The following is a 22,541-nucleotide window of genomic DNA, read 5'->3' on the forward strand; positions in this document are numbered from 1 at the left end:
GTGCTCATGGTAGGCAACAACAACCCCCGACTGATCCTCCTGTGACACTTCATACAGGAGAAAACAACAACTGAAGAGCTGTCCACTGTAGGGACCACTGCGTTAATACATCTATTTATTTATTTATTCATTTTTGTCTTTCGTTCAGGGTCCAAGAAGAAAACGAAAGTCATCAAGAACAACCCAAACCCGGTGTGGAACGAGGTACGATTACGTTAAACCACATGGGTGTTTGTGTCACTCATCTAAATATATATTTGTGTATGTTTGGTCTTTATTGTGTCTAATAACCTTTGTGTTTGATCGTTCGTAGGGTTTCGAGTGGGACCTGAAGGGGATCCCTCTGGACTCTGGAGCTGAACTGCACTGTGTCGTCAAAGACCATGAGAAGATGGGGAGAAACAGGTACAGGTCACTCTGAAACATGAAGGCCGTGTGTTCTGAGATCTTTATATCTGTTTAATTCAGGTTTTTGGGAGAGACCAGACTGTCCCTCAGAGACGTCCTCAACTCTCCATCGTTTGCCGCGACCTTCACCGTCTCCCTGCAGGACACCAAGAGGAACAACACCGGCGTGAGTGACTTCTATATCTAAAACAAACCAGCCAGATGAATGTGAGCATTAATCTCCTTCTCTTCCTGGTTTTGTCTGGAAATATCTCACAAAAACAACCGCGCCTCGTCGGCCACTCCTGAGGCATGATTTATGAGGCAGATACAAAACTTTCAACAAAGACATTTATGCTAGATTCCACAGTTTTTTCACTTAGCTTATTGAAAACCTAAACAAGATCCAAAATCCCCTCTGAAAAAGTCTTTGTTTCTAATGTGACAGAATAAAACCATACATGTAAACCTGGCTCTATCCATTATTTAGCCTTAGTCACTGAACATATCACCATTGTGGCCATTTTAATGCACAAAATGCTTTATTTTTATATGAAAATAAGAGGGAAAATGCTGCTAATGACAATAAATACTGAGCCCCAACGTATTGTTTTTCTGTTATTTTATATTAAGTCGATATTCACCTCACTAGCAAGCTGAATTTTCACAGTATTTAGTTTACAAACACACCTGAATCTATCTTGAATCGCTCCCCCCTTCACTGTTTGGACTACTACAACTAAAAAGACATTATTTAACAACACGATGATCACAAATAAACACGAGGTGCTGAAACACTATATAAATGTTTATGTCGTTCGATAGAATAATTTTAACCATTTTGCATTTAAAATACCTTGTATTTGAGCAGCATAAGCTTTGTGCTTGTATAAGCTACACAGCGGCGGAGTGATCTGCTAGAAAAGACCTGCATCACATGAATGAATGCAATCATTCATGTGATGCAGGTCAGTTATATTCCAAAAATTCCAAAAAATATTCTATGGACACAGACATTTATATGGTTAGTCTGGTGTTTTAAGTGATTTGCCTCAGGTTCTCTGTGGAGCGGGTCAGACTGTTTTTAATGCAGGCTAGCTGATATCATAGAAGATAAGATAAGATAAACCTTTATTGATCTCACAAAGGAGAAATTCACTTGTTACAGTCGGCGTTACTTCACAGTCTTACTGTACAGAAATGCACTAGCCTTGCATTAGCCTAGCGCCACGAAACTCTTCAAATATAAGAACTGCATGAATTACAAAAAAAATCTCTCCAGAAATCAGCAACATTCTGGATAACTAGGACATGAGGCCCTGTGTCAAAGATCCTGAACTATCCCTTTAAGGTGACAGCCCCGTCTGAAAACTCCGTCCTCTGGTCTTGTTCCAGGCCACTCTGACGCTGCAGGTGTCGTACCTCCCTCCGCCCGGAGCGCACCATGTGTTCCCCGTCCCTCCCGCGCCGGAGCCCATCCCACACATCACCCCCACCAAGGAGCTGGACACCGTCACCAGTGAGACCAGTTTAACGAGAGACCGCGCTGAGTGTGGAGTCTAACCGTTCTCGTCCGCAGTGATCTCCCTGGACACGCTGGGCGAGGAGGACACGGAGAGCATGCTGATGGTGGAGGTGCCCGACGACCCGGGGGCGGAGGACGGCCGCTCCCTGGTCCTGGTGGAGCATCCCGGGCAGAGCGGCCACGACTCGCCCCCCGCCCACACGCCCAAGCGCTCGCCCCCGTCGTACCGAGGCCAGAGCGGGCTGAGGAAGAGGCGGCGAGGGGGGAGCGCGCCGAGCAGACCGCTGCCCAACAAGCCACAGGACCTGCAGGTACCGGGACCAGACGTGACTGTTATCAAGTCAGCCCTTAAAGGAGCAACACTTGATTTTTTACATTTTCTGTATTGGAATAAAATGTGTTTTGTCCTTTAGTATAGACCAGAGGTGCCCAAACTTTCTGTCTCCGAGGGCCAAAATGAAAAGGTTCCTGTGGGTCGTGGGCCAAACACGGCGATGTCAAGCGTGAAACACATATAACTGCAAATTATAATATTATCATTATATTATAATATTGTATCATGTTCGGTATACATGTGCATTTGATTCTGCCTATGCAAATAACATGTTACATTAATACAAATGTTAACTATGGCAAAAGCCTGGTTTTCGTCGAACAAAATCAACAACTGTAGAAATATAGTGCAAAATGTAAACAACAACACCTGTATCTGCAGCACCGACAGTGACTTTGCCTTATTCATTTGTTAACTCAAAGAAAATGCTCTGTTAGATTATTTTGAAAGTGTCAGTTCAGCATAAATTATTTTATAAGTCAATTTTTAACACCCATCTTTTTTAAGTCAACAACCTTTGAAATAAAAGTTGGAAAACTGGGAAAGTTGATGATACAACGCTCTGATAAAAACCTAGACATCACAACAGGGTTTCCTTAGCTTTTCGAAAGGAGTGAAACAGCGCCCCCAATTTGACGCCAGTGGTGAAAAAGTGTACTGCATCCATATTTACCACTGAGAATGAATGGGAAGAGAGTTAGTGTTAACCTTATTATGCGGTGTAAAAGTAGGTCACTCTCTGGCGGGCCAACGGAATTGTTCCGGCCCGCGGGCCCCACTTTGGGCACCCCGGTCTATATGGTAAAAGCAGACATTTATCCAAAAAACACTGGTTTTAAAGCCTTTAAACAGTCATAAAATGTCAGGCTTGTGGGCAGTAGACAGTTTTCCTCTTGACAGTTGTGAAACCTGGTTTAAACTCAGTCCCTGTGATGATGTTGATGTTGTAAATGCATTAGGAAAGTTTGAGATGAGTTTGGACCAGAAAATAGCAATTTGACATTTGAGTGACCCTGTTTCTTTGCACAATCAGGTAAAGCTCCTTTAACGGTGCCCAGCCCGAGCCTTATCCCGCGTACATGCGTGTTTTCCAGGTGCGCGTGCGGGTGATCGAGGGGCGCCAGCTGCCGGGCATCAACATCAAGCCCGTCGTCAAGGTAACGGTCGCCGGGCAGACCAGGAGGACGCGGATCCGGAAGGGCAACAACCCGGACTTTGACGAGGTTTGATTCGATTTACGGTTTTAAAATGATCGTAAAAAATTAAATAGCTTTGAGATTATTAAATATTGTACTTTCTCTCAACAGACATTTTTCCTAAACTTCTTCGAAACCCCGTCAGATCTGTTCGACGAACCGATATTCATCACGGTAAGTCTTAACTCCCACCTGAACATGTTTTCTCCTGTTCTCCAAATTCACCAAATCTAAAAGCTTCTTCAAAATAGCGACAAAAAACGAGAAGAAAATGAGGATGTAAATTGACAAAAAGTGTCAAAAATCCAGCAAAAAGTGACAAAAATCCAGCAAAAAAATTACAAAAATCCAGCAAAAAGTGACAAAAATCCAGGAAAAAAAGTGTTAAAAATCCAGCAAAAAAAGGCAAAAATCCAGCAAAAAAAGACAAAAATCAAGAAAAAAGTGACAAAAATCCAGCAAAAAGTGACAAAAATCCAGGAAAAAAAGTGACAAAAATCCAGCAAAAAAGTGACAAAAATCCAGAAAAAAAGTGACAAAAATCCAGAAAAAAAAAAAAATCCAGCAAAAAAGTGACAAAAATCCAGCAAAAAGTGACAAAAAATCCAGAAAAAAGTGACAAAAATCCACGAAAATGTGACAAAAATCCAGGAAAAAAAGTGACAAAAATCCAGGAAAAAAAGTGACAAAAATCCAGCAAAAAGTGACAAAAATCCAGCAAAAAATGTGACAAAAATGCATCAAAAAAGTAACAAAGTGCCATAAAAAAGTGACAAAAGTGACAATGGCAAAGAGGAGAGAATGCATTTGGTTTTGGCGGGTGGTAAGAGGTTAAAATCAAGACTCCTTTCAAATAAAGTCCAGGTCTGAGTCCATGATTTTGAATCCGATTTTTCGGTTTTAGAGAGACTCGCTTTTCTGGGCCCCCTAGAGTCCTTTCATTGTCATTTGCTCAAACTCTTCCAGAACTGCACATCACCTCCTCTAAATCCTTTATCCATTTTCAGGTTTGTGACTCTCGATCTTTGAGAACGGACGCCGTGATCGGTGAATTTAAGGTATAATTCACACTTTTACACATGTATTTGTTACTTTTGTTTATAAAATGTTTCTCTCCACAGCTGGACGTTGGAACCGTTTACAATGAACACAGTGAGTGTCATGTGTTTAAACCTTGGTGCCGTCGTTTTACAGCTCTCTAAAAAACATCACTCTGTGTGTTTATCGTAGGACACTGTTTCTTGAGGAAATGGCTGCTGCTGTGTGACCCCGACGACCTCTCGGCTGGGGTCAAAGGGTACCTGAAGGTCAGCCTGTTCGTGCTGGCCGCGGGGGACGAGCCTCCGGTGAGTGTCACGTCCACCATCGCTGTCATCGCTATTAAAACTCTCTCATTCAACCTTGGCTTTCCCTTTCAGGCAGATAAACGCGAGTGTGTGGAGGAGAAGGAGGACATCGAGGGGAACCTGCTGCGTCCGGCCGGTTTGTCCCTGAGAGGAGCCACTTTCACCGTGAAGATCTACAGAGCCGAAGACCTGCCTCAAAGTATTACCCCCACTGCTTTTATGTGTTTGTTTATGATTATGTGTGAAACGTTTCCCCGTCATCCTGCCCTCTAGTGGACGACGCCATCATGGACGGCATGAGGCAGTTCTTCGGCTTCGACAGCAACAGGAAAAACCTGGTGGATCCGATGGTGGAGATTCACTTTGCAGGAAAAACGGTCTGAAACTTCACTGACCCTTTATTTAAAACTGCTGTGAGATTTGTATTCATGTGATCATTGTTCTGTCCAGGTTTGCACCAAGATCCTGGAGAAAAACGCCAACCCTCAGTGGAACCAGAGCCTCACCATGCCCATCCGGGTAAACCACATCTGCCTTTAAACAACTCTCTTACTATAGTTTACTGTTAACGTCTTAATCAGTTCAGCGTTACCCAAATCTAAAAGCTTCTCGAGGAGCCTATAGGCCAGTGTAACGCCTCATGTGAAAGATGACCGACAAAACTGATCGAAACTTTTTTTTTGCTGCCGCTCTTGTGCCACATTTCTGTCTTATTGTTTTGCTTCTATATCATTTCCTGACTCGTTTTTGTCGCTTTTTCACTGTTGCTTTTCCAGCACGTTTTTGTGACATATTTGACAAGTTTTTTTGGCAAATATTTCATGTCTTTTTGTTGTGCTTTTTTCGCTTTTCATTGTTCATTTCCGGCACGTTTTTGTCCCATTTTTCTAGTAGTTTTTGTCACATATTCAGCACTTTTTTCAGCTTTTTTATGGCGTTTGTTTGTGATATTTTGATGGTTTTCTGTTATGTTTTTGTCAAATATTCATCGCTTTTTTTGGGTAATTTTATTTCAAATACTTTTTTGTGTTTTGATGCTTTTTGTCTTGTTTTTTTTCAATCGTTTTTGTGTCTTTTTTTGCTGGATTTTTGTCTTTTTTTGCTGGATTTTCGTAATTTTTTTTGCTGGATTTTCGTCAACATGTTCAGGTGGGAGTTAAGAGGTTAAAGCATGTTTTCTAGTAGAGTATTGTAGTTTGGAATTGGAATTGGGATGTGAGATGTGTTAGGAATGAGTTGGGCTTTAATGTAGGACTTCACTGTGGTTCTGTCTTGATTTTTTCAGTTCCCTTCGATGTGTGAGAAGATGAGGATCCGGATTTTGGACTGGTAATGCTTCATCTCTTTACTTATTTAGCAAACAAACAGCAAGATATACTCCCCCTGGTGTCTCTGGACAGACAACACACACTAATGGAATCACGAAGAAGAAGCTAACAGGCTAACGGGCAAAACTAACTGCGGGCTAGCGCCACTTAAACAGTATTTACAGCCAAGTTTTAGTGAAAAAAAATATTTCCATTGTATAATTGGATGCACAGTAACCCCCTCTTCCTTCGCCTTTCCTGTCAGTGTAGTATTTACTCTCCAAGACAATCAATAAGTTAAAAAAACGCAACATGCTACGACACCTGTTGTGGGGCATGAGTTACTTAGTACTGCTTTAAAGAAGAAAATGCAGTTGTCTCATCTTTTAATAGTTCACATTTAAATCATTGCCCAAATAACTTTCCTGTTGGAGATGAGTAAAGTGTGTGTTTGCTTTAGGGATCGAGCCAGTCACAACGACGTGATCGGAACCTCTCAGCTCTGCATGTCCAAGGTCTCCGCTCCTGGAGGACAGATTGACGGTTGGTCAAACTCCTTCAGACTCCTTTAGTCTGGTCTGGTCTGGTCTTGGTCTGGTCTTGGTCTGGTCTTGGTCTGGTCTTGGTCTGGTCTTGGTCTGGTCTTGTTTTTTTCCCTGTGACATGCATGTGACCTGTGTGAGAGTCAGTGGAGTGGAGTCTTGTCCATGCATGAGCCACATTATTATAACCTCGGCTTGAGACTGTGTTGTGTTAAAGAGAGGGTATTATGCTTTTTTCAATCACATAGCACCAGTCTGTATCACACTACAATGATGACCAAACCTGTTGGTCTGTAAATGCAGTAAATTAGAATAACTGCCTTGTATAAAATGGCTCTCTCAAAATGGCTGTAGTGAATGTCTTGAAATAGGCCTCTGTCTCTTTAAGAACCTCTGAGCCTTTCCGACACGCCCCCTCCACACGCTGTCTGTGGCATCAGTGGGGAGGGGGTTCTGCTGAGGAGCAGTGGTTGGTTACTCGGCTGGTGACGAAAGGTCGGAGGCGTCTCCAGGAGGTGGGGGCGTTCCTAGGAGGACTCAGGCAAACCTATCCCTAAAATGGCCGCCATCAGAGTTTTTACAGATTACTCAGAAATACGTGAATGTGCCAAGGCAACACTTCAGGCATGTTTTTAATGAGGGAATGACATAATAACATGATGGAAAGCTTGAAAAAGTCCATTTTGCATAATACCCCCCTTTAAAAGTGAGACACTGCAGGTGAAAACAGTTTTTACCCGGTGTTTCGGCGCCCCCTATAGAAAAAGGTTCTTGCTTGCTGACCTGGGGAACATAGGGTTGACACCAATTTGGCGATACTAGCAGTAATAACAAACTAATATTTTCTTTTTTCATGTGACGACTGCATGTTTTCCTAATCCTGAGCTTGTGTGGCGTTCAAAGACCCGCTTTATTCCCTGTAAAAACTCTTCTTTATTTATTCTTCTCGATGCATCAGACGAACTCACTCCACGGACGCTCCACTCCGGCCGTATGTTCCTTTCCCTCTTCTCCTCCACTTCATTTCCTTTCCTTTACATCATTATCACCTGAATCTGACCGTCTCGTCTTTAACGTTTCCTCCTCAGTCGACGACGGCCTCGGTTTCCTGCCCACGTTCGGCCCGTGTTTCGTGAATCTTTACGGCAGCCCGCGAGAGTTCAGCTCCTTCCACGACCCGCACGAGGCGCTCAACCTCGGAAAAGTGAGACCTGATTGTTTGAATTATTCACCTGCAGCGTCTCGTTTATAAAAATGTGCTGTTTTCAGGGCGAGGGCGTGGCCTATCGCGGCCGAGTGCTGCTGGAGCTCAGCACTAAACTGGCGGATAAACCTGAGCAGAAAACTGAAGACGTCACGTCGGACGAGCTGCTGGTGGTCGAGGTAGAGCTGCACTTTACACGCTTTACTGCCCTGGGGCAAACTGATGGAGGGGGCTGGGTACCGGTACATTTCCTTCAATACCAGTACTTCAACAATACTTGGTTTTCGATACCGATACCTGAACGATACCTATACTCAAATATTAGTCATATAGAACCAGAAAACAGATTAATAATGTTTTTATTTATTCATTTCATTTATTTGAGGTGAAACAATCTAGATACTCCCGTTAACGACAAAAGGGAAGGAAAAAAAAAACACTTTCCACATTTTTCCTAATTTATTCCATATTTTTGACCAATTTGTCCCACATTTTTTTCCTGTTTTTTCCCCCAGATTTTCCCCAATTATCCCAATTTTTCCACTTCTTTCCGCAATTTTTCCATATACAGTTAACACAGATAACACAAAACGTTTTATTTCACTCATAGTTAGTGGTTTGTGTGAAGGCATTTATGGTGAAACAGCTGAAATAAGAATCTCCAAAAATGACCCTTATCAAAAGTTTACACACCCTAGTTTGTAATACCATGTATTTCCCCTTTAACATCAATAACAGCTTAGTCAGTCTTTTGTAGTCGTTGTGGACGAGGTTCATTATTTTTTTGATGGTAAAACGGCCCATTCTTATTGGCAAAAAGCCTCCAGTTCCTGTGAGTTCCTGGGCTGAGCTCTGCCCACAGTGATCAATGATACTGAGGTCAGACTGAGATGGAACTAACGGGACCTTCACTTTATTCTGCTGGAGCATCAGTGAAACACCTCCATATTGCACAGTAGTTATGGTGCCCTTTTTTTTCCTTTTTTTTTATTTGACAGGGACATGTACAGGAGCATTAATCAGCAGATGAAAAGATGCTTTGTACCAGACTTTAGCTCTTGGAGCTCATTTCCATCTGCAGTCCCCGAGACAGACAATTACAAAACACTACAGAAAACATAAAACAATACAGTTCATAATATTTACAGACAGTATTTACATTTTATATACAATTTTTTAAAAGTACATTTTATGAAAGGGAAAGCTTGTTCCTCTGTAGTCTTTACCCACCCCTACCCTTCTCAAATGTCAAATTTAGTTGTTGCTGTTGTTGTTTTGTTGTCAACAAGGCCTGTGATGAAATTCTGCCAGGGTCTGTAAACCTTTGAACACGACTGTATATTTTGTCCCTTTTTTCTCATCCTCACCACCAACTCCCTCCCCTTTTTTTCCTCAATTCCTGATGACCAACAGCATCAACACTTGAACCTAAAGGTTTCAGATTCTTTTATGTTTTCTATAGAAGTATCTAAACCTTCTTTTCGACACAGACATGTTTGGTTTAATAGCCTGTCTCTGACACACAATATTCTCTGACTGTTTTTCGTGCAGAAGTTCTTGCGAAAGCGGCGCTTCTCTCTCTTCGTGGCGTTCTACTCGGCGACGCTGCTGCAGGACGTGGACGCCGCGGTGCAGTTCGAGGTCAGCATCGGCAACTACGGCAACAAGTTCGACACCAGCTGCCTGCCCCTGGCCTCCACCACGCAGTTCAGCCGCGCCGTGTTCGACGGTCAGCATCCTTCACTCATGTATTTACTTAAAAGGGCTAGATGCAAGTTAGCCATTTTATACTCACTACTGCCACCTCAGGTCATACGTGTAACTGCAGCTTCTATTAAAGCTCGTGCATGACGGCACTTCGGATCCGAATTAACTCCTTTCTGAGTGACAGGGCAGGATTTTAGAGGCAGTTGTGGTGAACAGGTCTGAACTCATTCTACACATTAGGACATGGAGGAACATGTAGGGGGAAGAAAATACATTTTTAAACTCTATATAGTCCCTTTAACAGGGTGTCCGCGGGGTCTTAAAAAGTCTTAAAAAGTCTAAAATTCAAGAATCCAAATTAAAAGTCTAAAAGTCTAAAATTCGGCCTATTTGGTCTTAAATCCATGGCAAACTGGTCTTAAAAATTAACGTTCAACGACCCAATTATTTGCGCACAATTTAGTTTAAAAAGTAGACAAATGAATGCACAGAAGCAGCGATGAGGAGCCGCCGGTGCTGCTCATGGTCCGAGAGGGCGAAGCGATGCTGACGCACTGGCCGCCGCCACAAACAACGTAAACTCAGCGATAGTTGAGCGAGGCAGAAGGACTCTCCTTCAGAGCTTTATCCGCCCAAACAAACCACTGAAGTCAGCAGAGTTTAGGAATCCAGAACATGACCCAGGTGTCGCTGATGGATCCGTATTGCTGCTGTCGGGGGAAAGATACGTCCAATATGAAACAACGTGGAGATAATCCTTCACTGTAAAAATCCAACTCAAGGTAATGAACGGCATCATTCACAATAAAGTTTGTCCAGATGTTGGGAAACACAAAGCGAACGCTCCTCTGCTCAGGAACAGAAGGAAAGAGAAAGTCCTGTTACTTTAGAAACAAGTTTCTCACTTTGTTCATCAAAACATCTGACAAACAAGTTTAGAAAACATAAAACCGAGACTAGATTCTGGCCTAATAATAATATCATTAAAATGATAATTAATGAGTTGTAAAGTTGACAGTGTTTTGTGTTGTTCTTTGCAAACGAGTGGAAAAGCTGCTTTTATTTTTAGAAACAGTGAATGTTTATCAGCTCAAGTATTACAAAGCATTTTAAATACAAAAAATAAATATCTGTTGTTTTCTTTCATTCAATATTCTTATTATGGGATAAGGTTGTTAAAGCTTGAATGGTTGTTAAAATGTACATCCCACTGTGAAATCAGAAACAACAGTTTGACACTTGGATTTTTGTGAGTGATTTTCTTTACAGTCCATTTATATATTGCGCGTTCAAAAACAGGTTTTTTGAGTTTGTGGTCTTTAAAAGGTCTTAAAAAGTCTTAAATTTGACTTGTCCATCTCTGCAGATACCCTGCTTTAGGGTACATGGTACAGGAATATGGAGTCTGGAGCTTTTGTCTTCCTGTTTCCACATCTCTCTGGCTGAATGTGCTTTTTAAGACTGTTTTAAAGTGTGATGTCTGTGCCGTGTGTCCTCAGGGTGTCAGTATTACTACCTGCCGTGGGGGAACGTGAAGCCGGTGGTGGTGCTGTCCTCAGAGTGGGAGGACATCCGCCCCAGGATCCAGGCTCTGAACCTGCTGCTGGCGGCGACGGAGCGACTGGTGAGGCCTGAACTGTTTACTCACACAGAGGCGAGTTCTTCTGTCTGACGCTTCAACTGGCGGCTGTTTCCAGGAGAGAAACCTGGCCTCCGTGCGGCTGGAGGTGCAGGCGGGCGGAGACCTGGACCACCTGGAGGACCGAGTGGTGCAGCTGCTGGACCAGGTCATCGAGGACTGCAGGTCAGACACAGAGAGCCAGACCGAGTTCCCGTTAAAGATGTGAGACTTTGATGCCTGTGTCTCAGTCAGGAGCTGCCGTCTCTGACCGGGTGGCCGTGTGCGACCGCCCTGGACCGCGCCCTCAGGCACCTGCGGACGCTCCAGCTGCAGCAGATCGTGGAGTCGGCGCTCGCGCTGAAACACGGCCCGGAGACCGAGCTGAGCGTGGTCCTGGAGCAGGCGGAGGACTGGGCCAACCGGCTCAAGGGGCTCGCCGAGGAGGTACAGGAGGAGACTACGCTTTAAACCCATAATGCTCCTCTCCATCTCTCGCTAAGCTTCATCTTAAATGGACTTTTTCAAGCTTTACATCATGTTATTATGTCATTCCCTCATTAAAAACATGCCTGAAGTGTTGCCTTGGCACATTCACGTATTTCTGAGTAATCTGTAAAAACTCTGATGGCGGCCATTTTAGGGATAGGTTTGCCTGAGTCCTCCTAGGAACGCCCCCACCTCCTACACTGCAAAAAGTGGATTCTAAGCAAGTAAAAAATGTCTTACTTTAAGAAATAAGTTCTTATTTTTTCCCTAAAAAGTAATAATGTCTTGCCGAGCAAAGTTTTCTTGAGAATTTTTTTTTTCTTGTAACAAGAAAGAAAAACTTTTTGAATCTTCTTCAGCTTTAGAAGAAAAGAAGAAAAGATCACAGCAACTCTTGATTTAAGAACTGATGCACAGCGGTTAGAGCCTCAGCTTCACAGCTCGAAGGTCCTGGGTTCAATTCCCACCAGGACGGGGCCTTTCTGTGTGGAGCATGTTCTCCTCACGTCTACCATTAAAACATGTACAATAGGTGAATCCTCCAGCCAGGTGATTCTGACCACCAGCCTGGCTCCACATCATGGAGATGGGTCTTCGGGCGTGGGCAGTATTTTCCTTAAATATTAGTATTTATTAAGAACATTTTGCTCAAAAATGTGTGTAATTTAAAACATTTTACTTAAATCAAGCAACATTGAAGTAAAACACCCACAATTTTTCACTAAACAAGAATGATTTCCTTAAATTATTCCATTTTCATAGGACATTTTGCTTAATTCTAGTTATTTATTTGCTTAAATTTAGTGTTTCTTTCTTGTTTTATGATAAGAAAAATATAAGAAAAATGCTGACCCCATTGGCAGAATTTTTTCCTTCAAACAAGACAAAATGTCTTATTTTAAGATTTATTTTCCTTGTTTTTAGTCGGGTACTTTTTGCAGTGTAGAGACGCCTCCAGCGTGTGGAGGGGGCGTGTCGGAAAGGCTCAGAGGTTCTTAAAGAGACAGAGGCCTATTTCAAGACATTCACTGCAGCCATTTTGAGAGAGACATTTTATACAAGGCAGTTATTCTAATTTACTGCATTTACAGACCAACAGAAGGTTTGGTCATCATTGTAGTGTGATATAGACTGGTGCTATGTGATTGAAAAAAGCATAATACCCCCTCTTTAATATAATATTACACTTTCTAACCCTCTGAGTGTAGCACGGTGATAGTTTGAGATTATTACTTTAATACCTGCACAAAGCCTGATCCCGCTCTTTGATTTGTTGTGTCCAGCCTCAGAACAGTCTGCCGGACATCGTGATCTGGATGCTCCAGGGCGACAGGAGAGTGGCGTATCACCGCGTCCCGGCTCACACCGTCATGTTCTCCCCACAGCCGCAGCACAGGGGCCCGTTCTGCGGACGCCTGCAGACCGTCTTCCTCAAGGTGTTACTTTATCAAATATACACAACATGTATGTGTACTCAGTCTGTGTCCCGGCGTCTGCAGGACTGTTCTGTGAGCTTACTGATTATTTGCATTTATGTATCTGTCCCAGTACCCCCAGGGCTCCGGGGCCGAGGTGAAACTGCCCGGGCAGCTCCGGGTCAAAGTCTGGTTCGGGCTGAACTCAGAAGTTAAACACTTTAACGAATGCGCTGAGGGGAAACTGTCCGTGTTCGCTGAGACGGTGAGACTTTTAATTACTTCTAACTTTTATCAGAAGAACAAGTTTTTAGAACAAGTCTGCTACTAAAAACTGTTGACTTTAGATTGTCGCAATTGTGGAATAAGCTGCCTGTGAATTTGAGAGATTCATCCAATTTACTTGTTTTCAAAAATGCACTAAAATCTTTGGTTTGGTTTCAGTAATTATATCTTGTCATGTATTACTGTTGTGCTTTGTTTGTTTTTATGCATGTTATTATATTGTAAATGCTTTTTAATCCTGGACCCGAGGAAGACTAGGTGGTATCTAATGGGGTTCACAATAAACAATAAAACAAAACAAATAAACAATCAAACAATCAAATGATCATATTCAGACGTCTCCGTAGATTCGTAGACTCGTGTAGTTTCTAAGAACGCAGTGCCTTCTGTCTCTGCTGCTCCTCTCGTCCCTCCTATAGACTTAATATTACTGGTCTGTCATCGCTCACTCCTCACATTTACAGGAATGACTCCAGTCGAGGAAAGCCCTTCTCTTTGATCCTCATGGCGGGAGCTGACATCGCCCTGGTGGCCGGGAGCGTTTTGTAAACAGTGTTGTTATGTTGCTTTGGACCTTGTTTGTGCTGCTTAAAAGTCTGGCTCCAAAGAGTTTAATTTTTTTCTAAAAATGCTTTGACCCCTGTGACAACGCTGGGGTAGGTGTCATATTTTTAACAATAAAAAGTGTCATCCTATAACTATGATTGACGGGCTCTGGAGCTTTGTGGAGGCTCGTAGCCCCTTTTTAGGAACAGGCTTCGTAGGAGGAGATTGAGCCATCTTCATTCATTTCATCATTGGGGCTGAATGGATAAACTGCTTATTTCATGCATATTAAATCTCTGGACTCCTCAAACAGAGCATGTTCCAAAAAAGGACAAACAGGCGGGAAACTCCACAGTGCTGCAGGGCCTTTCAATCAAAGCCCAAAGCTAAAACTTTTTGTTCACTTTAGGAATAACTAGGAGACCCCTGCCGGAGGAGCAAAAGGGCCGTGAAGGTTACCATTAAGACATTTAAAAACCATTAAAAGAACTTTAAAATCGATCCTGAAACACACGGGGAGCCAATGCAGCGATTCTCAAACCGGTGTTATGTGGTCCCGCCTCCTGGTCTTCGTCAGAACACGAGCTGCTGAAGTTTGTAAAAGTTGTAAACCTGAGAAAACAGTATAGAAACAGTAAAGTCGACACCAGGGGGTGGTATTGCAGCAGTGTCAGCTCCCGTGGTGAGGACTAAAGAGAAGTACTTTCACCCATTGGTCCCTAACAGCGCCCCCTGCCTGTCAGGTGTGGTCACTCTCGTAGAAATAACGGAGGCGACTCTTTTTGAGTGTCGGCCTGAACACAAACACTGAACCATGTAAGATGTCAGGTGTTAAAGTGTCCTCTGCCCGTGTGCCCAGTACGAGAACCAGACCCGGCTGGCGCTGGTGGGCAGCTGGGGCACCACGGGCCTGACCTACCCGAAGTTCAGCGACGTGACGGGGCGCGTGAAGCTGCCCAGAGAGGCCTTCAAACCGAGCCCCGGCTGGAGCTGGGCGGGAGACTGGTACATCAGCCCCGAGAGGACGTGAGTAAGACACATGTGACAGCTCCCGTGTGCCAGATGCCCTACCATGACCTGTGCTGCTCAGGCTGCTGCTGGACGCCGACGCCGGGCACATGACCTTCACCGAGGAGGTGTTCGAGAACCAGATGCGTCTCCCTGGAGGACAGTGGATCGCCATCACGGACGGCTACACGGACGTGGTGAGGAGAGCCAGGACACACGGGTTCCAGACCTGCAGGGTTTTTCATGTTGAGGGTTTTCTCCGGAACATCTTAGTTTTAACATAAAAAAAAACAGACCCTCCCTTTGTGATGTTTATTTTATGACATTTTGATGTGATTTCCATTAAGTAACTCCAGCATTTGGACCCTGTCATTCGAACCTTCTGTGTTCAGAGCCGTGGGAAGATATTTTAGTTCGGGGGCGCTGAGGGACAAAATTTACCCCCAAAATACTTTTTCTGTGCATAAATCCTATTTATTAACCTCTTAACTCCCGCCTGAACCGAGAGCATTTTCTCCAGTTCAGCTTTACCCAAATCTTGCAGGCCAGTGTAACGCCTCATTTGAAAGACCTACAAAACTAAATTGATCTTTTTCCTCACATCAGATTTTTTTTGTTTTGTTGGGCAGTCGTCTCATTTTTGTCAAATTTTCGTGACTTTTTTGTCACTTTTTCGTCAAATTATACGCATTTTTTTGTCAAATTCGTATCACTTTTTCGTCCATTTTTTTTTTCAATTTTTCGTCAAATTTTTCTCACTTTTTTGTCTAATTTTTGTCCATTTTTGTCATTTTTTGTGCATTTTTTCTCACTTTTTCGTCAATGTTTTCTCACTTTTTTCACATTTTCATCCTTGTTTTCGTCTCAGTTTTGTTGCTATTTTCACACCTTTTTTCCAGAAGCTTTTGGATTGGGGTAAAGCTGGAGAAAATGTGCTCGGTTCAGGTGGGAGTTAAGGGGTTGATGTTGCCTGCAGTTCACAAACTATCCACCAGGGGGTGCTGCAGCGCCCTCAGCACCCTGGGTTCCCACTGCCTTGTCTGTGTTGATGCTCTGGTGGTGTGTTTCCTGCAGAACGGGGAGAAGGCGGTGCCCAAAGACGAGGTGGACTGTCCCCCGGGCTGGGTCTGGGACGACCCCGAGTGGAGCGAGGACAAGAACAGAGCCGTGGACGAACAAGGTCAGGTTCTGTTATTTATTTGTTTATTTGGTCGGGACAGGTTCAGGAACATACATGATTGCACGCAGGTCAACACGCCACGACAGGTTGTAGCAGAAGGATCTTCTAAATCAGTGTTTCTCAAACTTCTTCAGCCCAAGGACCACTTTAACTTCCAATTTTTTTCTGAGGACCACAGAATCCCAATCCAGCACCCCCCCAAAAAACAACAAAATAGGAAGGATAAGCTAAATTGATGTTTAATATGCAACTATTTCATATCAAAAACAAATTATTCAAACACAAATGCAATGATATGATCAGAAATTCTCATATGAATTTCATTTTTTATGAAAAAGTAAATGTGAAATGAGCTGCATCTTAATATGAACAACAAAACATGTGCAAAAAAGCTGCTGTAAAGCCTTAATGTCATTCTAAAGAGCCAATAGTTTCAAACCGAGGTTGTGGCTATAGGAAGTCTATGGTCGTAACTATGATCACAATAAAATGGTAAAAATAATGCAGGGAAAAAATGCTTCCCTTAATGTCCAACATCACTGCAACTACTGGGATTTTACACATTTAACAAAAAGAATTTCAGTCAAACCAACCAGTGTGGAAAACCCAACTTCACAGTTGTCCAGTGTTGGGAAGGGACTCTGCAGGCTTTGGATGTAGGTAACGCAAACTCGTGCACAGACGCACACGCCATGGAAAATAGGAGACATTTGGCTTCTCTGGATCACAGGCAACAAAACGCTGCTTATTTAATGAAAATCCGTTGCATATTGACGTGAAACACCTGCTGTAAACACGATAGAATGAGTCGTGGCTGCGGACAGTGGACTCACGCGCGTGGGCGGCGGCGTGTGGCAGCAGGCCGTTCAACTCGCCCCAACCTGCCCCAATTGTATGACCCGATCTGCAGGCATGGCTGCGGAGACCGCTAGGGAACCTGCAACCCGCGCATCAGACATTTGACTCAAATGATACAGTTTAAAGGCAATGCTAAACTTTTGGCTTTGTGAAAAGTCATATAAAAGCTGAAAATTGTAGTTGACCTAAAAAAGGAAAAGTAAATTCTGGTTTCATGTCAGACAGTGAGAAAAAATGCAAATGTGTCTTTTTAGGAAACATCTGGTTCCGACTGTACATTACGTCACAACTTTCATCTAGTACTTGTTTGGAAATAGTAATGCGCTAGATTAAATTTCATGTTTTTCTCTTTTCATGTATTGTAAGCGCACAGGTTAATTTATCTTATTTTAAGCAAACAAATGAAAGTTTAAATGTGTGTCCTTCCAGGCTGGGAGTACGGCATCACCATCCCCCCCGACCGCCGGCCCAAGTCCTGGGTACCATCGGAGAAGATGTACCACACCAACCGGCGCAGACGCTGGATCAGACTGAGGAGGCGGGACATGAACAAGACGGAGGCGCTCAGGAAGGTGAACAAGAACGATTACACACAGGAAATTCACTTTATGGAGCAAATAGTAACATTCATTTAAACATTTACCATCATTTTTCTGTTTACTGTAAGGTAAATTTATTTATATAGCACATTTCAACTCAATGTGCCTCACAGCAACACAAAAAACACATTAAAAACACACTTTCATAACAAACGCATAGAGGTTTTGCAGTTGTGGCATAAAAAAAGCATTCATTTGACTTCCTGCTACTGGTAAATTTGAACTAAATTGCACGAGATTATGTTCTACATGTCCTAAAACGTACCCAGTGCATATGTATACGTATATATTATTATAAAGTTTTGATTTTATTGAAACTTATGCTGTGCAGAGGGTTAAATTTCACAAACAAAACGACTAAACCACAGCAGTTTAAATCCTGCTGTGGCGTGTGTCAGCCACAAGAGGGCAGTGTGCTCTAACAAATGAGAGTTTTCTGAGGCTCAAGTCCAGGTTTCTTTTCCTTGTTCATCAGTTCCCTCATAAAGAAGAAGAATCCTCCAGGTCCCTCTCCTGTGGTAAATGTAGAGGAACATAAAGAGGAACATAAAGATATAAATGTGGTAAAGCCCTCGTGTCCTGTGTCTGTGCAGCAGCGCGTGGACGACCCGGACGTCGAGGGCTGGGAATACGCCTCCGTGTTCGGGTGGAGCTTCCACATGAAGCCCAGGAAGACGGACAGTTTCAGGCGGCGCCGCTGGAGGTACCGCATGGAGCCGCAGGAGAGGACCGGCCCGGCCGCCATCTTTGACCTGGAGTGCTCCCTGGTCAGAGAACTTTAACATAAACTGGTTTTTCATGATTTAAAACTGAAACAAACAAAGAAGACCCTGTTGTACATGTTATTGCTACTTTTTAATTGAAAACAAAAACCCTCAAATGGTTTAGTGATGGTTAAAACCTTTTACCACCCGCCTTAACCGAGTGCATTTTCTGCTGTTCAGCTTTACCCAAATTCTAAAGCTTCTTGACTAGAGCTTACAGACTATAGGCCAGTGTAACGCCTCATTTGAAAGCTAAGACCAACAAAACTGATCTAAATGGATGTTTTTCCTCATTTTTTTGCCGTAGTGTCGTCACTTTTTTCATGCTCTTTTTTGTCACTTTTTCGTTGCTTTTTTGTTGCATTTTCGTCACATTTTTGCCCCACATTTTTTTCACTTTAACTGCTTTTTTGTCTCTTTTTTGTGCCTTCTTTTCCTCATTTTCTTCTAGTTTTCGTCGCTCCTCGGTTCAGGTGGGGGTTAAAAGGTTATTATCCCGGTCTGGCTGGAAGACTGGAAAAAATAAATCTTATCTTAGACAAAAATGACGTAATAGTGTCAGATATTTTCTTGCCTTTTTTGTCTATTTTTTTTTTTTTTATTTCAAATGTTTTCATCTTATTTTAGTTAATTTTTCTCTATTGTTTTAAGTCGGGCCCGACTGACATGGATTTTTGGAGTCCGATTTTTTTAAGTCATTTAATTTGATTAAAGCTCTTCTGGTTCCAAAATGACACCGTGGGATTTTCTGAGTAAAACAATTTCCGGTGCAAAAACCGGGAAGTCGATCACTTTAGATTCCAGAAATATCGGCCTTTTTATCGGACAATTTCCAATGGAACAAGTGCATTTTTTGTCTCAATTCAGATTATTTCATATCATTCACAGGAAAAGTTAATTTCTCTGATTTTAGTGGGATTTCTGCTCGTTCCTTTGGCTTTAACCCACCTTCATACAAGCGATTTAAGTCATTTATCGTTTTCAAGATGGCCGTTTTCCCAGTGCAGTGTGTGTGTTTGTTATTGTCTCATTTCAAGTGCTTTCTCTTTTTTTTCATTTCTCTTCATCTTTGTGTGTGTGGCTTTGAAAGTATCTTCTTTTGGTGCTAAGTCATTAAAAGTCATTCATTTCGACCTGACTGTGTCGTCCTCAGAGCAGCATCGAGGATCGCAGCGAAGACAAGTCCGTCACCACCACGTTCGGAGTCAACCGGCCGACCATCTCCTGCTTCTTCGACCGTAAGGAAGACGAGGCTACAGACGAAGAGCGCTGTGTAATGACCATGATCTGAACTGGTGTGTTTCAGGAGGGACACGGTTCCATCTGCGCTGTTACCTGTACCAGGCCAGAAACCTCCCGGCCATGGACAAGGACAGCTTCTCCGGTAAAGCAGAGTCCTCAGGCTTTAACAATCTTTAACCTCTAAACCCCCGCCTTAACGAAAAGGCTGTCACCGAGATGACGCTGTAATCCAAATATGGTCATTTCCTTTGTGGGAGACGGCAGCGGCTAAAGACGGGAGGAATATATGTGTGACTAAACTTTAGTTTCTATCTCTCCCTTTTCTGTTTATCTAATAATCCCTGCCTGATTTAGTGAGTCTTGAACAAAAAGGCAAGGAGACATTTTTCCACTAATATCTACAGTTTATTCAAAAACTAAACAAGATCCAAAATCCCTCTGAGCAAATCTATGCAATTAATATACCAACAAAATAAAACCATACATTTAAATCTGGCTCTACCCGTTATTAAGATTTTGTCACTTTTTTGTGACAGCTTAAAGGGACTATACGGAGTTTAAAAATGTTAAAATTAAGTATTTTCCTCCCCCTACATGTTCCAGCCATGTCCTAATGTGTAGAATGAGCTCAGACCTGTTCACCACAACTGTCACTCAGAAAGTGAGTGAAGCTGCAATTACACGTAAGACCTGAGGTGGCAGTAGTGAGTATAAAATGACTAACTTGCGTCTAGTCTCTTTAAAATGTTATTTCTGTCCCTAATCTACAGTAAGTTTCAAATTGATCTCTCTACATTTAATATTTTCCTCTTGACCCGCAGCGTCTCGCCTGAACTGAGCGCATTTTCTCCAGTTCAGCTTTATCCAAATCTTCTGGACTGGAGCCTGTCGGCCAGTATGACGCTTAGGGCGGCAACTAACCATTATTTGGTGATCGATCAATCTACCGATTATTTTCACGATTAGTCGCTTGGCTGTGAATGGTGTATGAACATTTTTTATTTTTTTTAATTATCACATGAAGCTAAAGTGGCATCACTTGAGGACGTGTTGATGGAGTAAACTTAAAGGGACTATACGGAGCTTAAATTGTTAAGACTAAGTATTTTCCAGCCATGTCCTAATGTGTAGAATGAGCTCAGACCTGTTCACCACAACTGCCTCTAATGCATGTACGAGCTTAATAAAGAAGCTGCAGTTACACGTAAGACCTGAGGTGGCAGTAGTGAGTATAAAATGACTAACTTGCATCTAGCCCCTTTAAAGAGGGGGTATTCTGCTTTCTTCAGTCACACAGCACCAGTCCATATCACACTACAATGATGACAAACCTTCTGTTGGGCTGTAAATGCAGTAAATTAGAATAACTGCCTTGTATAAAATATCTCTCTCAAAATGGCTGCAGTGAATGTCTTGAAATAGGCCTCTGTCTCTTTAAGAACCTCTGAGCCTTTCAGACACGCCCCCTCCACACGCTGTCTGTGGCATCAGTGGGGAGGGGGTTCTACTGAGGAGCAGTGGTTGGTTACTCGGCTGGTGACGAAAGCTCGGAGGCGTCTCCAGGAGGTGGGGGCGTTCCTAGGAGGACTCAGGCAAACCTATCCCTAAAATGGCCGCCATCAGAGTTTTTACAGATTACTCCAAAATACGTGAATGTGCCAAGGCAACACTTCAGGCATGTTTTTAATGAGGGAATGACATAATAACATGATGGAAAGCTTGAAAAAGTCAATTTTGCATAACACCCCCCCTTTAATATAGAAGCTGCAGTTACACGTATGACCTGAGGTGGCAGTAGTGAGTATAAAATGGCCAACTTGCATCTAGCCCCTTTAAAGTAAATCTTTGTCGGAGGCTTTTGGCGCAAATTCTGCTTCTGATTGGATGAGACACAGACAGATTACTAAATGACTAAAATAGTTGTTAAGAGGTTTGAACAGTTGGTTAATGACGCCGGAGCAGGAGACTCGCCGTGATCCATCTCCTCCAGCGAAGCGTTTCCGTCTGAGCAAACACAGATTCATCAGCGCTCTGAGTCTGAGGCTTATTATTGAAACGGCGACAACGGGAAGCAGCGATCGGCCAATCCCCCGATCTCCGCCTCTGAACTCCATTATTTGATCATCTCGCTGCGGTTTCGCCTGCTCTCTCGGTCTGAGGAAACTTTAGGAAAACACGGCTCTGATTTTGTTGATGCTTTTAATCTCCGTTCTTTAAATCATCATTACTCACCATTTCCTCTCGGCTTTGAAACTGCGGCACAAAAATAAACCCGAGTATAACCGAAGCTGATAACACGAAAGGTTCAGGACAGAAGAGGAGAAGAATATCCACCGAAATATGATTCATAATATTGTGCAGCTTTAAAGGGATGTTTCAGGATTTTTGACATAGGGCCTCATTTCCTCGTTATCCAGTGTGTTGCAGATTTTTTATTCATGCAGTTCTTATATTTGAAGAGTTTCGTGGCGCTAGGCTAATGCAAGGCTAGTGCATGTCTATGGTATCAGCTAGCCTGCATTAAAAACAGTGTGACCCGCTCCACAGAGCACCTGAGGCAAATCACTTATAACACCAGACTAGCCATATAAATGTCTGTGTCCATAGAGTAATTTTAGCCATTTTGCATTTAAAAGACCTTATATTTGAGCAGCATCAGCTTCGTCCCATTTTCTCCAGTTTGGCTTTACCCTAATCAAAAAGCTTCTTGGGAAAAAAGCGCCAAAACAGCCACAAAAAATTAGAAGAAAACAAGGATGTAAACTCAACAAAAATGTGACAAAAGTTCAACAAAAATGTGACAAAAATTCAACAAAAATTTGACAAAAAAGTGACAAAATTTCAACAAAAATGTGACAAAAATTCAACAAAAAAATGACAAAATTTCAACAAAGATATAACAAAAAGTCGACCAAGTGACAAAAAAAAAATGACAAAAACTCCAAAAAAAAAACATAAAAAAGGTGACACAACACCGCAGCAACGTGAA

General features: G+C 42.8%; 1 protein-coding gene across 5 annotated transcripts in view; it reads left to right on the top strand.

Moving 5' to 3' along the window:
* The window catches only part of dysf (dysferlin, limb girdle muscular dystrophy 2B (autosomal recessive)), an 80,929-nt gene that overhangs the window by 11,932 nt on the left and 46,456 nt on the right, over nucleotides 1-22,541 (top strand). For 3 of the 5 annotated variants that reach the window (XM_079579852.1, XM_079579856.1, XM_079579854.1), the window contains exons 2-32: nucleotides 149-204; nucleotides 314-405; nucleotides 469-574; nucleotides 1,783-1,906; nucleotides 1,967-2,223; nucleotides 3,341-3,469; nucleotides 3,554-3,616; nucleotides 4,450-4,500; nucleotides 4,564-4,594; nucleotides 4,673-4,788; nucleotides 4,861-4,987; nucleotides 5,062-5,165; nucleotides 5,239-5,307; nucleotides 6,074-6,117; nucleotides 6,556-6,638; nucleotides 7,596-7,628; nucleotides 7,726-7,841; nucleotides 7,907-8,020; nucleotides 9,393-9,570; nucleotides 11,048-11,172; nucleotides 11,246-11,352; nucleotides 11,418-11,613; nucleotides 12,939-13,091; nucleotides 13,204-13,335; nucleotides 14,761-14,927; nucleotides 14,992-15,106; nucleotides 15,984-16,089; nucleotides 17,377-17,519; nucleotides 18,140-18,313; nucleotides 19,464-19,548; nucleotides 19,617-19,694. In XM_079579852.1, the coding sequence (XP_079435978.1) occupies nucleotides 149-204; nucleotides 314-405; nucleotides 469-574; nucleotides 1,783-1,906; nucleotides 1,967-2,223; nucleotides 3,341-3,469; nucleotides 3,554-3,616; nucleotides 4,450-4,500; nucleotides 4,564-4,594; nucleotides 4,673-4,788; nucleotides 4,861-4,987; nucleotides 5,062-5,165; nucleotides 5,239-5,307; nucleotides 6,074-6,117; nucleotides 6,556-6,638; nucleotides 7,596-7,628; nucleotides 7,726-7,841; nucleotides 7,907-8,020; nucleotides 9,393-9,570; nucleotides 11,048-11,172; nucleotides 11,246-11,352; nucleotides 11,418-11,613; nucleotides 12,939-13,091; nucleotides 13,204-13,335; nucleotides 14,761-14,927; nucleotides 14,992-15,106; nucleotides 15,984-16,089; nucleotides 17,377-17,519; nucleotides 18,140-18,313; nucleotides 19,464-19,548; nucleotides 19,617-19,694 (3,474 nt within the window). The remainder of the gene's footprint in view (nucleotides 1-148; nucleotides 205-313; nucleotides 406-468; nucleotides 575-1,782; nucleotides 1,907-1,966; nucleotides 2,224-3,340; nucleotides 3,470-3,553; nucleotides 3,617-4,449; nucleotides 4,501-4,563; nucleotides 4,595-4,672; nucleotides 4,789-4,860; nucleotides 4,988-5,061; nucleotides 5,166-5,238; nucleotides 5,308-6,073; nucleotides 6,118-6,555; nucleotides 6,639-7,595; nucleotides 7,629-7,725; nucleotides 7,842-7,906; nucleotides 8,021-9,392; nucleotides 9,571-11,047; nucleotides 11,173-11,245; nucleotides 11,353-11,417; nucleotides 11,614-12,938; nucleotides 13,092-13,203; nucleotides 13,336-14,760; nucleotides 14,928-14,991; nucleotides 15,107-15,983; nucleotides 16,090-17,376; nucleotides 17,520-18,139; nucleotides 18,314-19,463; nucleotides 19,549-19,616; nucleotides 19,695-22,541) is intronic. The other 2 variants (XM_079579853.1, XM_079579855.1) reach the window with 2 other exon arrangements.

Source organism: Gobius niger, assembly GCF_951799975.1.
Source record: "Gobius niger genome assembly, chromosome: 21".
In the NCBI taxonomy this organism is placed as follows: Eukaryota; Metazoa; Chordata; class Actinopteri; order Gobiiformes; family Gobiidae; genus Gobius; species Gobius niger.